Source organism: Dama dama, chromosome X (genome assembly GCF_033118175.1).
Source record: "Dama dama isolate Ldn47 chromosome X, ASM3311817v1, whole genome shotgun sequence".
NCBI classification, from domain to species: domain Eukaryota; kingdom Metazoa; phylum Chordata; class Mammalia; order Artiodactyla; family Cervidae; genus Dama; species Dama dama.
The window spans coordinates 108,881,916-108,895,229 of record NC_083714.1 but is presented as its reverse complement, the minus strand read 5'-3'; the positions used below and the strand labels follow the sequence as shown (position 1 = coordinate 108,895,229).

The 13,314-nt window shown below is 37.0% G+C and overlaps 1 protein-coding gene across 22 annotated transcripts in view; it reads left to right on the top strand.

Annotated features, from left to right (window-relative positions):
- The window catches only part of KDM6A (lysine demethylase 6A), a 180,775-nt gene that overhangs the window by 56,759 nt on the left and 110,702 nt on the right, over positions 1–13,314 (top strand). For all 22 annotated transcript variants that reach the window (XM_061136679.1, XM_061136685.1, XM_061136680.1 and 19 more), the window contains 2 exons: positions 111–219; positions 10,949–10,998. In XM_061136679.1, coding sequence (XP_060992662.1) covers positions 111–219; positions 10,949–10,998 — 159 coding nt within the window. The remainder of the gene's footprint in view (positions 1–110; positions 220–10,948; positions 10,999–13,314) is intronic.

The window sequence follows — 13,314 nt, the reverse complement described above, 5'->3', positions numbered from 1 at the left end:
ATATATTGATTTCTTGGGTGATTGAATGGAGGATTATATGCATAATCTCAGGAAGGAAATGCATTTTAGGGTTTTGTCTTTTTCTTAAATGTTTGTGTTTTTTTTTCTAGGCTGTTCGCTGCTACGAATCTCTAATATTAAAAGCTGAAGGAAAAGTGGAGTCTGATTTCTTTTGTCAATTAGGTCACTTCAACCTCTTATTGGAAGATTATCCAAAAGGTAATTTTTCCCCTTGTTAATTACTGTTTGATTTATATATGTATTCAAAATAATTGTAATGTACTCTATTGAAGGTATTACTATTTTTACTTCTAAGAAATTGCAAGCTTATGAACACCTCTAAACAATGAGAAAAAAAATAGAATAGATGGAAATGGGAAAAGTTCACATGACTCCATGTAAATCAGCAAGTTGACCATTCAGCTAAACTGATAAACACCTACATGTGTACTACTGTTTTATTTTGCCATGTGAAAAGTGCCTGTGTTTTAAAGGCTTGACCATAATAGAAAGTGAGCCATTGATGGACAGTTTGGGAAAGTAACACAAACCCTGCATTTCTCTTCTTTATCTTTTAACTTCTGTTTTAGCTTGGAAATATTTGAATGAAAATCTGATCTGTAGCCATGTTATTATAAAGGTTAGTAACAGAGATGATCACACATGAGCTTGAGCAGTGGATAAAACTTTTTTTTTTTCATTTTTTTATTCATTTGAAGATTTTTTTTTTCCTGTTGGAAATAAGTGAGTTAAATAACTGAAGGTAGTCCCCAAGATACGTCCTTTTTATGCTACCAAGCTGCTGACACAGGCCACTATCTACTTGGGAAGTTAAAAGCACTCCCAAATACCATACACCTCAATACCAAAGGCAAAAATCCATAGCAAACCAGTAATATTTTATAACCAGTAACATTTTAACACTTTGATGATAGTAAACATTTTAATGGGAGTGGGTGGACTTATGCTTGTTTTCCACAGATGTATTTAGTAGGCTGAAAAACTTAGGTTGTTTCAGGGCTAGAGCAAAGGATTGTTGATGTTTAATTATGCCTCTTTTATAATAGGTCAAATACTTTCCTAATGAAAATGTGATTTTACTTTGAGACAGGTATACCATGGAGTTTGAAGTTAGTCTTATTTATATTTCCCAGCTCAGCTCTACGGTTCAGTTGCATTACTTTTAACAGATTATGTAAATATCCCTAAGCTTCTGTTTGTAATCTGTAAAAGGAGGGGAGGAAGTACTAGCTGCTCAGATGTTTTGGGATTCCTCTGTGAAACTGGTTAGTACTTAGTAAAAATGACTTCAGGATAATAGGTATTAACAATTAGTTAATCTATTGGATGTTTTAATTTTAAGTAAAATGGTTATTTAAAGGAAACCATTATACAAAAGAAATAATACAGAGTTCTGTGCAGTTTGATTTTTCAGTGCTGCACTTTGTGCTTGGAGACTACACTAGTCTTAGAGCATATAGACAGAGACCCAGACTTAGGTTTGCATATGAGGCTGTATGTCCTTATTGCTTAGTGGTCATTTAAAAACTATTTATATTAGCTTTTGAAACTTCATTCATCTATGGATTTAGCTGCGTTTTCCTTTTATAAAATGTTTGACTGTGAAGGTAATGAGAAGTCTAGAGATACTTGTTTTGAAGGTGGGATGGGGGTATGTTGCAACTAGACAGTGTTGATAACCTAGCTGGTAGGAATAATCTAAATAGATGGGAGAGGAGAAGGATAACCTAAGGATTTAAGCATTTGAAAAGATCTACTTTGTGACCCATTTACTTACTGTGTAGATGAACTGGCCATTGTAATAGGAAGAAGAGGAAGGAGAGAATGGATGCAGAGGCATACATTTGTATTTCAGATTTCAGGCTGATGGCTTCTTAGGAAATAAGATGTGAGTTGTTTGAATTCATCCTTGAGGCTTTATTGACCGCATTCCCACTTAAAAAAAATCCTTTAAAAATACTTAATTACTGAATTCTTTCTATCCATTCTTTTCACTGTCTTCCTGTAAGTCCAAACTAGAGTCAGTCTCTAGTAACCATTTAGACACACCGTCACCATCACTGCAAGTTTACGGAGTCATTTGTTACCTAAAGGCTACTTCCTCCTTTTTTCACTGAAAGCAGTGCAAGATGAGAACCTCCCCAGCTCCAGCTAAATGTTTATTTTTAGAGAACAGATTATAAACCATAACTTATTGGGGAATAAACATAAACCACTCAGTGAACATGTGAGTAAACTGCTCAGATGTATTTATGTAGGAGATTTACTAGCCCTGTTTATTCTGAGGGACAGTTCTTTATATATTGTTCTGAGTCCTCTTGTATGTGAAGTTTTCTGAGTTTGGGGTTCCTTATGAAAAACTGCTTCTACTTTTAGAGTAGAAAATGGTAGAACCTGTTTTATGAATATTTTGTACTGTGGTTTTTCTGCCCTTATTTCTTATTCTGATCTCATCTGCTTCCTTTAAGATAAGATAGGATGAATTTCTAAAAATTTCTGATCTGTATATAGTATACTTTGGTTATCATTTCTGTTATGAATTTATTCATTAAAAATTATCTTTTCTGTCATTTCAGAGGAATTTGGAGTAGATGGAAAACAGGCCCTTTTTTAACCCTTGTGGTTGGTAGTGTTTATGAAGAATTAAAAAAAATTTCTGTCACTTGATTTGGTCATTTGGTTTCTAGGAATTTATCCTAAAAAAGTAATTGGTTAGAGAATTGTGGGAAAATGGAAGCTGGAGGCTCATTGCACTTAGCCTTAGTTGCACTTAGTTGCTCTTAATTGCACGTAGTTGGTTGGATTCCTCTGAAGTGAGTTTAGCATACAAGATGTTTAGAAAGGAGTACCTTTAGGATCAACACTTATGTGGAAGGTGGGAAATGGAACCAGAATTGGATAGAGGGAGAAGTTAAGCTGTGACAGCCTTGGCCAACTCCATGGAAAGCTCTGGAGCTAGAATGGTCTTTCAGAAAGCTATCACAAGTTGGGTCACGATGACCAGGGCTTTTTCATCTATCTGTCTTGTCGGTCGGTCTCTCTGTCTATCTAGGCTGCATTGGGGGTCTTAGTTTAGTTGCAGCATGTAGGATCTTTTGGTGTGGCTCATGGACTTAGTTGCCCCAAGGCATGCGGGATCTTCATTTCCCAACCAGGGATTGAACCTGCATTCCCTGCATTGAAAGGCAGATTCTTAACAACTGGACCACCAGGGAAGTCCCTTCATGCCTTTATACTCCATCCATTCCATATTGGACGTGGAAAGGAGTGTGACGTCAGGCGGGGTTGCTCTCTGCAGCTTAGAGCAGTCATTGCTAGAAGCTCTCTTTTGTAGGCATGACTGCCAACAGGTCTTCCTTGAAATGGGATTCGAATGGTTCTTCAGTGTCTACCATACCTCCTTTCCACTCCTACACCCATAGCTAAACCATCAACCTCAGCTGAACTAAACAGCTCATGGGGCTGTCAGACAGACTTCAGCCATGTAGATGGTACTGTGATTTCTCTTCTTTGGGTTGAAGAACCCCTGAGAGACCAGGGCTGAAGGACAGGTGTGTATATTCTTGTGAATATATGTGATGGATTATAGAAGCAGTTTAATTAATATAAATTATATGTAAATATTTGTGAATATATATGGAAAATTATAAGAGAATAGTCATTGTTGATTGCTTAAAAAATCAAGTAGTAAAGTACCTCAGAATAAACAGCAAAATTATGAAAACATAGAAATTATATTTTAAGAGACTTGGTGTATAGATAGTAAAAATTCCAGAAGTAAAAAAATTTACTGAAGGAGATATAATAATCATTCCTGATATTAGTATAAAAACCTTGAAACTTTTTACAGATAGTTTCTTCATGGTTTGTGGTAAGCTGAAAGTTTCCCTGAAATCACACCCAATGATAGATTTTTCTCCCTTTCTTCCTTCCTTCAACTAATTGGTCATTTGTTGCAGTGTCTATCACTTTTGGGCAAAATAGGTTTTGGTTATTTTAGTTCCTCAGTAATTATAAATAGCTTCCTGAAAATCTTCCTGACCCAGGGGTTGAACCCGTGTCACTTATGTCTCCTGCTTTGGCAGGCAAGTTCTTGACCACCAGCACCACCTGGGAAGCCCAATTATAAATAGCTAGGGCAAGTTACATGCCAGGAATTGCTTAGGTGGTAGGTTAGTGTTGGCAAGCTTTTTTTCCCCCCATCTTTCTGTGTTTCTTGGGTGGAATGACAACACTCCATCCTAGTGTATGTATATACACACCATTTGAAAATCATTGAGTTTGTTCAGTCTATTTGTCGCTTCCCAGGTGGTGCTAGTGGTAAAGAACCCGTCTGCCAATGCAGGAGACGTGAGAGATGTGGGTTCGATCCCTGGGTCGGGAAGATCCCCTGGAGGAGGACATGGTAACCCAACTCCAGTGTTCTTGCCTGGAGAATCCTATGGACAGAGGAGCCTGGCAGGCTGCAGTCCATGGGGTTGCAAAGAGTCGGACATGACTGAAGTGACTTCACACACACACACACACATTTATGGCTTAGAATTAGAAAGTGCAATTGAGAAATAACCCAAGGAAGAAAATTAGTGACCATAAGTCAGGTTATCAGAACACCATATCTAGGCAACAAGCAAAAGTTGTAGTAATTTCAAGAACTAGAGAGGACTTAAAGGACTAGCTAGAAGGACTACAAATAAGACAGCTACTTGATGTTTCTTGTAGTAAACCAAATGTGTGATATTAAAGATTTCAAAGAGTATATTACTTTAATATTGAAGAAGTAGTAAGTCTGAGATTTCACTAGATGTATTAATTTGACTTGAAAACCTCCGTGAAGATGCTGATAGGGGAGTAAAAGGATTGCAGATTTGTTTCTTTGCTTTTCCAGCTTCCTGTTTGCTTGTCTCTAAGTCTCTAATCTTAGGGACAAAGGTCTGTTGTGTTGGATGCTATCCAAGTGGTTTTTCAAATGTTAATGTGTATTACTGCTACATATAGGAGAGGATGTGTTTAAGGCAGTCATAGATTTGAGAAGGCAGAAAGGTGCTAGAGAGCTCGGTGCATCAGTCACTTATATACAGTGAAATAGTATAAACTTTCTGAGGTCTCTTTTATCTCAGGGTATAAATACAGCTTTTTAGTTCAGCCTCAGATATAAAAGATAAATCAAAGATCTGTTGACCTAATAATAATAATCTCAGGCAGTCACAGCTTATTTAGGCCTAAAGATGAGAGTTGGTTCAACTGAGAGATTTGTTTGTACTTCTTTCCTTTTCCCTCCCTTCCATACCCATAGACTCACCCACGAGCAGCTAATCTGCTGCCTGTAGTGTTACACATTAGCTTAGGGATGAAAAGAGAAACGCCGAGTTCTGCCTGCAATTAGTGCATAGTCTAATATGAATATAGATTGAATTTTAGATCTTCTTGGATTTCTTCTGCATCTTACTCTGAAGAAGACTCTTGTTTTTTTTAGGCAAAGCTGTCACTCTTAACCTACATTGTTGTTTCTTTTCATCCCTGTACTGTGTGAATTTGTCATCAGGTACACCCTCTTTCTCTTGTTTTGATAGTCTTAACTCAGAGCCATAATACTTCCAAGCATTAGAAAGTCTCTGTCACCTACTACATTTTTGTCTCTCCAGCTCTATTTCTCTAGATCTTTCTTTAATTCCAAATTAGTTATAGTATGGCTTTTTTTAAGAGCAGGAACCATGTTTTGTTACATGTATTTCACTGCATCTAGCTTGGTGCAAGCTATCTAAGAGAGTTAAGAAATATTACAGGAATGCCTTAATGGCTCATTTATATTTTATCATTTAGAGGCAAATCTTTTTTTTTTTTGCCACACCACTATAGGCACTTCTTTTTCCTGGCCATGCCCTGTTGCATGTGGGATCTTAGTTCCCCAACCAGCAGTCGAACCTGTGCCCCGCTGCAATGGAAGCATGGAGTCCTCAGCATTGGGTTGCCAGAGAACTGTCAATTTTTAAAAAATAAATTAAAAAATTTATTATTTTTTTTGGCTGCACTGGATCGTTGTTGCTGCATACAGGCTTTCTCTAGTTGCACTGCACAGGCTTCTCATTGTGGTGGCTTCTCTTGGTGTGGAGCACGGGCTCAGTAGTTGTGGCTCCCAGGCTCTAGAGCATAGGCTCAATACTTGTGAGGCACAGGCTTAGTTGCTCTGCAGCATGTGGAATCCTCCTGGACCACAGATAAAACTCCTGTCCTTTGCGTTGGCAGCTGGAATCCCAACCACTGGACCACCAGGGAAGTCCTAAAAAACATTTTTGATATAAATCTTTAGAGGCTTTTCTATTAACAGTAAGCTTTCAGTATTTAAAGTTGAACTAAATGCTGCAACTTCAGCATAGTGTATCGGTTAACCTCTGTCTCAAAAGCATGCTTTGTGATTTACATTTCAGTTCCTGCATAGTATTCCATCATATAGGTAGAACAGTTCCCTATTGAACATGTAGACTATATACTCATTGTATTGTCTGTCCTTGTAACTAACTTTTTGCAGAGATCTGTCTTTATATTCTTAGGATAGCGTGAAGTGGTAAATTTTACTGAGTGAAAGCGTGTATACACACACACACACACACACACACACACAGTTTTGATTGATAGTGCTAAATTATGCTACAAAAATTTTTGCCAATTTATACTTACAGTACCAGTAGAATAATAAAACTGCTTATTTTCTTGAATTCTTGCCACTGTTGAGTATTTTTCTTAACACTATGGAGTATTACTGTTACTGTTTAATTTCATCATTTTCATACATAAAAATGGTACAGCACAATTGTGAAGTTAAAGGGCAGGCGACTGTGGGTAGCACCTCTCCCAACTGTGTAGGTGATTCTTTTATCCTTGACAATTTCCTTGTTTGATTCCACTCTGCCTCCTGTTTTTATGAAATAAAGGACAAAATAAAAGAGAATGAGAAAGATTACAGAACCATTAAGTTGTTATAAAAGTTATATTTAACTTCTCATTGATTTGCATTTATTTTTTTCTTTCTGTTTTCGTTTGCATTTACTTTTTTAAGACCCGGTTCCTTTGTTAAATTTTGCCAGTTTTCTATAATAATTTAATATTTTTCCCCTTTTAATAATCTACAGAGACTAAATGGACTTATTTCAAAATAAAATTCAAAATTATTTAAAAAATAATTTTAAGTCTATAAATGAACTTGATTTCGAGGATTAAAAAGATCTGAGCTTTGGAAATTGGTTGATAGAGAGTTGAAATTAATATGTTTGAGGACACCATTCTTGGTTAAATAGCAGAAGAAAACGGCAGTCTTGCCTAAAGTACTGTTAAAAAGATTTCCTAGTGGCATGAACAAGGACTTCTTAAGCCAATAAATAACTTAGAATCACAAAGTGAAGATTAGGTGGTTTAGGGAAGGCAAAGCTGTTAGACATATGCTACAATCCTGAAACTGGTGTTTAAGCAATATAAAGATGTTCAAATAAATAATTTCCCTCATTTTCTATTGAGTTCAGGAAAATCTAGTTATAGTGTAGTAGGGATTTATTTTCATGATAGGTAGCTGACTTAAAGATTAGAAATAAGGATTGTGCTTTGGTTAAAAGAATTTCACTAGAGAGACTCTGGTGATGGGTGCTTGTAAAGTCTTAATGATTTGTTTGGATTAGGAAACATGTTTAATATGTTCAAGTCTTTCTTAAAATAGGATCCTAGGCCTACTGGAGTGATGTATAATTGTTGAGGGGGCTTCCCAGGTAGCACTAGTGGCAAAGAATCCACCTGCCAAGATCCTCTGGAGTAGGAAATGACAACCCACTTCAGCACTCTTGCTTGGAAAATTTCGTGGACAGAGTAGCCTGGAGGGCTACAGTCTATGGGGTCGCATAGACTCAGACATGACTGAGTGACTGAACATAGTGCTTGTACACAAACCACACTACACCACACCACACACACCCACACACCCACCCCTAATGGTTGAAAACTGTGTTAGTGAATGGAAAGGTAACAAATGTTCATTGAAGAAGTGTCTCATTTATAAATCTGTATTTGCAGTGTGGAGCATTTACTTTTGTTACTTTGAACTTGAGGGCTTGTATATATTTTTCAGTTCATCATCTCCCAATTGGTAATCACAGGGGCTTCTTATACTTCACTTTTAGTTACTTTGGAGGACATCGTACTGTTTCTGTAAGGGTTCTTCAAATTCTAAAACATGGGTATTTTATGAAATCATGTAATACATATTGTTACTCAGATTATTGGAAACATATCCTCCAAGTTTGTTGACATTCCCATTAAAGGGGCAGTCCAGGTTTGGTATGGTGACTGCACAAAATTGTCAGGGACCTTGACTTCTGGTTATAATGTTTTTAGGCAAAAATATTGAAGACTTGATTCTAGCTTAAACAATAGGGAGATTGATTCCCTCACATGTGAAGTTGAAAGTTCATAGGTAAGTTGTGCACTGGACATAGTTCAAAGTCTAGAAGCATCCAGGTACTTTCCATCTTACTGCTCATCCTCTATGGGCTTCACCTTAAGACTAGTTTCCCTTGTGGTGGCAGTTGGTGACACATGCTTCCTTGTTCACATCTGGTAGAAAAAACACCTTTGCCATGACTGTCCTCTATAAAATCAGTCAAACCTTGTTTGACTCCTCTGTCTAGCTTGATAAGTTGGTTTGCTTTTCTTTTTAGAAAACAGTTAATCATTGATCTTTATGAGCTACCTACACTCTTATATGAAGAACTAGAAAACAGAAGATGGCTTGAAATCAACTCTTCCTCAAAACTGGAAAAATTACAATCTAAATGTCCTTTCAATGGTTGATTGGCATCATCTTTGTGCAAAAAAGATGAACATTATTCAAATAAGTTATTTGTTCAAATATGTGGTGATGATTTGGGGTGATGCTTCTCTAATTGGAACATTCAGAAAGTTCTCTATATGGTATTCATTTTGGCAGCTTATTGATAAACAGTATGAAAACATTATACCTGGGATTTTAGATAATATTAATTTCCACCCACCCCATTTTTATCAGTATAGAATTTTATTACACTTGTTGAAAATCTTATCTACTTTGTGATAACCTAAGAGGGATGCTGGGGGGTGGGTAGGAGGGGAGGCTCAAGACGGTAGGGAGCAATAGATGTATACTTAGAGCTGGTTCATATTGTTATATAGCAGAAACTATTGTAAAGCAATTATCCTTCAATTACAAAAGAAAATACAACAACAAGAAAAGGCAGGGAGTTCAAGTCTTTTGAGCATGAACTGCCCTGTTCTCCTTACTTGACCCTGCAATATACCTTTCTCTGTTCCAAACTCCTCCCCCTCCCCCCGACACACACACACACACAATTATTACACTTGTTGAAAATTTTATTTGAAAATATGTTGATTCTTTTTGAAGATTGAGGTATAATTGATATATAACTGAGTTTCAGGTGTATAACATGATGATTTGATATTTGCATATACTGTGGAATGATCATAGGCAGCCTTGTTAATATCTGTCACCATATACAGTTACAATTTTCTCCCCTTGTGTTGAAAGCTTTTAAGATTCACTCTGACTAGCTACAAATATGCAATATAGTATTATTAATTACAGTCATCTTGCTGTACATTACATCCCCATGACTTACTTCTCATGAGTTTTTTATAAAAAGGTCTCTCTCCCAATTCTAATGTGCATGTATAACTTTACCTCCTCCTCACTGGTCTTCCCTGGTAGCTCAGCTGGTAAAAAGTCTGCCTGCAATGCCGGAGACCTGGGTTCGATCCCTGGGGTTGAGAAGGTCCCCTGGAGAACGGAACGGCTACCCACTCCAGTATTCATTCTAGCCTGGAGAATTCCATGGACTGTATAGCATGGGGTCACAAAGAGTCAGACATGACTGAGCAACTTTCACTTCACACTGAGTTTTTGGGTTGATAAGAGCTACAGTTGACCATTCAACAGCACAGGTTTGAGCTGTGCAAGTCCACTTACATGAGAGTTTTTTTCAGTACATATATGTACTACTGTGTTTATGATCTGTGGATGTGGAGTCTGCACATGCAAGGCCGACTATGGTATCTGATCACAGTGGATTTGGGTATCTTTGGTGGTCCTGGGACTAATTCACTGCAACTACCAAAGGACAGTTGTACTGTAATTGTTTCCAGAGCCTGTTACACCTTGAGATGGATTTAGGGGTATGAGATGACCTATTTTGGATTGAGTTGGAGTTTGGAGTAAGGTAATTGTGGACTGGGTTTTTTGTTGATAATATGAAAGGAAGCAGCACAAAAGGAATACAGTCGACCCTTGAACAACAGGGGTTTCAACTTCACAGGTCCACTTACACATGAAATTTTTTCAGTAGTAAATACTACAGGTACTACATGATCTGTGGTTGGTTAAATCGAAGGATACAGAGCTGCGAATACAGAGGGTCGACTATAAGTTATACGAAGCTTTTCTGCTATGCAGAGGTCAGTGCCCCTTATCCTCTGTGTAGTTCAGTAGTCAAATGTAGTTCCTTTGCTCTTTGAGGTGGTTGAGCTCTTAAGTCACTTTTGGAAGTGAGATCACTTGTTAGAACAAATGACCCATCACATTCTAGAATATTAATCCATTTATCAGATTTGGTCTCTGAGGAAGGAAGGTCAGGTTGATTCAAGAGGTTGCCTGGATTCTGTTCAAAGAAACGTGACCATGGTTTTACTTCCTTGAACTCCTATATATTTGACATTTGTTACCTTGTCTGACTATGAGTAGGGATACCCCAGAGTTCTAAATTGTTTGATTTTAAATATCAATGTCTGCTCGGAGGTGGGTATAGTGGGAGTTTTGTTGTAATGTTTCTTGAAACTTGTATTAATTGATTTTGAAATGGGACAGAATTGTGACTCATGCTTATTTTCTCTCTTTCAGCATTATCTGCATACCAGAGGTACTACAGTTTACAATCTGACTACTGGAAGGTTAGTGCACATTTGCATGCCCCTACCCTTTTCTTCCCTCCCTTTCTCTTCTCTGGCAGATCACTGCTGGTTATACCCAAAACGAATTGTGCTCTTGCTTTTTTGTTTCTTTTGTTAATTGAAACTATTCTAGGGGAAGGGGATTGGAAAAAGAAACGTGCGTGTTCTTGATTTGCTCTGTCTTATATGATTCAGTTCAGTTGCTCAGTCATGTCCGACTTTGCGACCCCATGGACTGCAGCACGCCAGGCTTTCCTGTCCTTCACCAACTCCTGGAGCTTGCTCAAACTCATGTCCATCAAGTCAGCGATGCCATCCAACCATCTCATCCTCTGTTGTCTCCTTCTCCCGCTTTCAATCTTTCCCAGCATCAGGGTCTTTTCCAAGGAGTCAGTTCTTCTCATCAGGTGGCCAAAGTATTGGAACTTCAGCTTCAGCATCAGTCCTTCCAATGAATATTCAGGACTGATTTCATTTAGGACTGACTGGTTTGATCTGCTTGCAGTCCAAGGGACTCTCAAGAGTCTTGTCCAACACCACAGTTCAAAAGCATCCATTCTTCGGTGCTCAGCTTTCTTTATAGTCCAACTCTCACATCCATACATGACCACTGGAAAAACCATAGCTTTGACTAGATGGACCTTTGTCAGCATTTAGTTGTCTCTGCTTTTTAATATGCTGTCTAGGTTAGTCATAGCTTTTCTTCCAAGGAGCCACTGTCTTTTAATTTCATGGCTGCAGTCACCATCTGCAGTGATTGTGATTACCTTGTATTAAAAGAATTAGTTTATTCTGAATTAATTTGTTGGCCAAAGATGATCCAAAGTGTGGGAGTTAAAGTCAGCAAAACCAAATGGCAACAGAATGATTCTTTGGTTTTCTTAAGTTGATATTTAGGTATAAAAGAAGTTTGGAGATGGGTATATTAGGTTGAAAAGGGAAGGCAAAATGAAAATCTTTATTGCTATAGTCTGTCTGTAATTGGAGCTCTAAGAACAACTGAAGCTAACCATTTTTTAAAAAATATAATTAATTAATTTTAATTGGAGGCTAATTACTTTACCCTATGGTGGTTTTTGCCATACACTAACATGAATCAGCCATGGGTGTACATGTGTCCCTCATCCCGGACCCCTGATACCTAAATGAAGAACTGTGCACAGCAATGAAATAATCTATTTTCTTAGATTAAGCAGTGCCTGGACAGATTAATCTTTCATATCATATTTACTTTTAGGTATAAGTTTACTGATCAGTGGGGTTTCTTCATCTGAATTGCCATTTTAGATTTTTAAGGTGGATTTTATTTTTTTATGTTGCCTAATTTATGTTTGTTTTTTGACGTGTAGAGGTTTTAACAGTATATTTTGATAATTTAAAAAAATGTATTGAAGATGTCTTTTCTAGTCTTTTTAAAGCTTATTACAGTATAATTAAATACTGCAAAATTCACCTGCTTTAATTTTGCGATTCAGTGACTTTTAGTAAATTTCCAGAGTTGTACAGCCATGATCGAAGTTATTTTAGGACTTGTCCATCTCACCCTAACAAAACCTCATGCCCAATCCCTGACAAGCACTAATCTACTTTCTCTTTGTATGTATTTCTATTTTCTGGGTATTTTCATATGAATGGAATCATAATATGCAGTCTTTTGTGACTGACTTCTTTTACTAAGCATATATTTTTAAGAATGATCCTTGTGTAGCATGTATTAATACTTCATTCCTTTTTATTATCTATTAATACTCCATTGTGTGACTATACCACATATTTTTTATTCATTCATCAGTTGATGAGCATTTTAGTTGTCTCCATTTTTTGACTGTTGTGAATAATGCTCCTGTGAATATCTGTATACGAGTTTTTGTGTGGACATATAGTTTCAGTTCTCTTTGGTAAATAATCAGGAGTATAATTGCCAGGTTATAACTTAAATCTATGTTTAACATTTTGAGAAACTGCCAGAATTATTTTCTAGAGTAGCTGTACCATTTAACATTCTCACTGACAGTGTTTGAGGGTTTTGGTTTCTCCATATCCTCATCAACACTAGAAATTGTCCAGCTTTTTTTTTTTTGGTCCAGCTTTTGAGTGTAGCCCTCGTAGTGGATAGGGAATAGTATCTTATAATCTTTATTTGCATTTTCCTAATGACTGATGTTGAGCATTGTTTTAACGACCACATTAGCTGTTTGTATATATTGTTTGATGAAATGCCTATTTAAACCCTTTGCTGATTTTTACTTTTTTTTTTTTTTTAATTAGTGTGTTGTAAGAGTTCTTTGTACATTCTGGATACAAGCCTTTATTGGA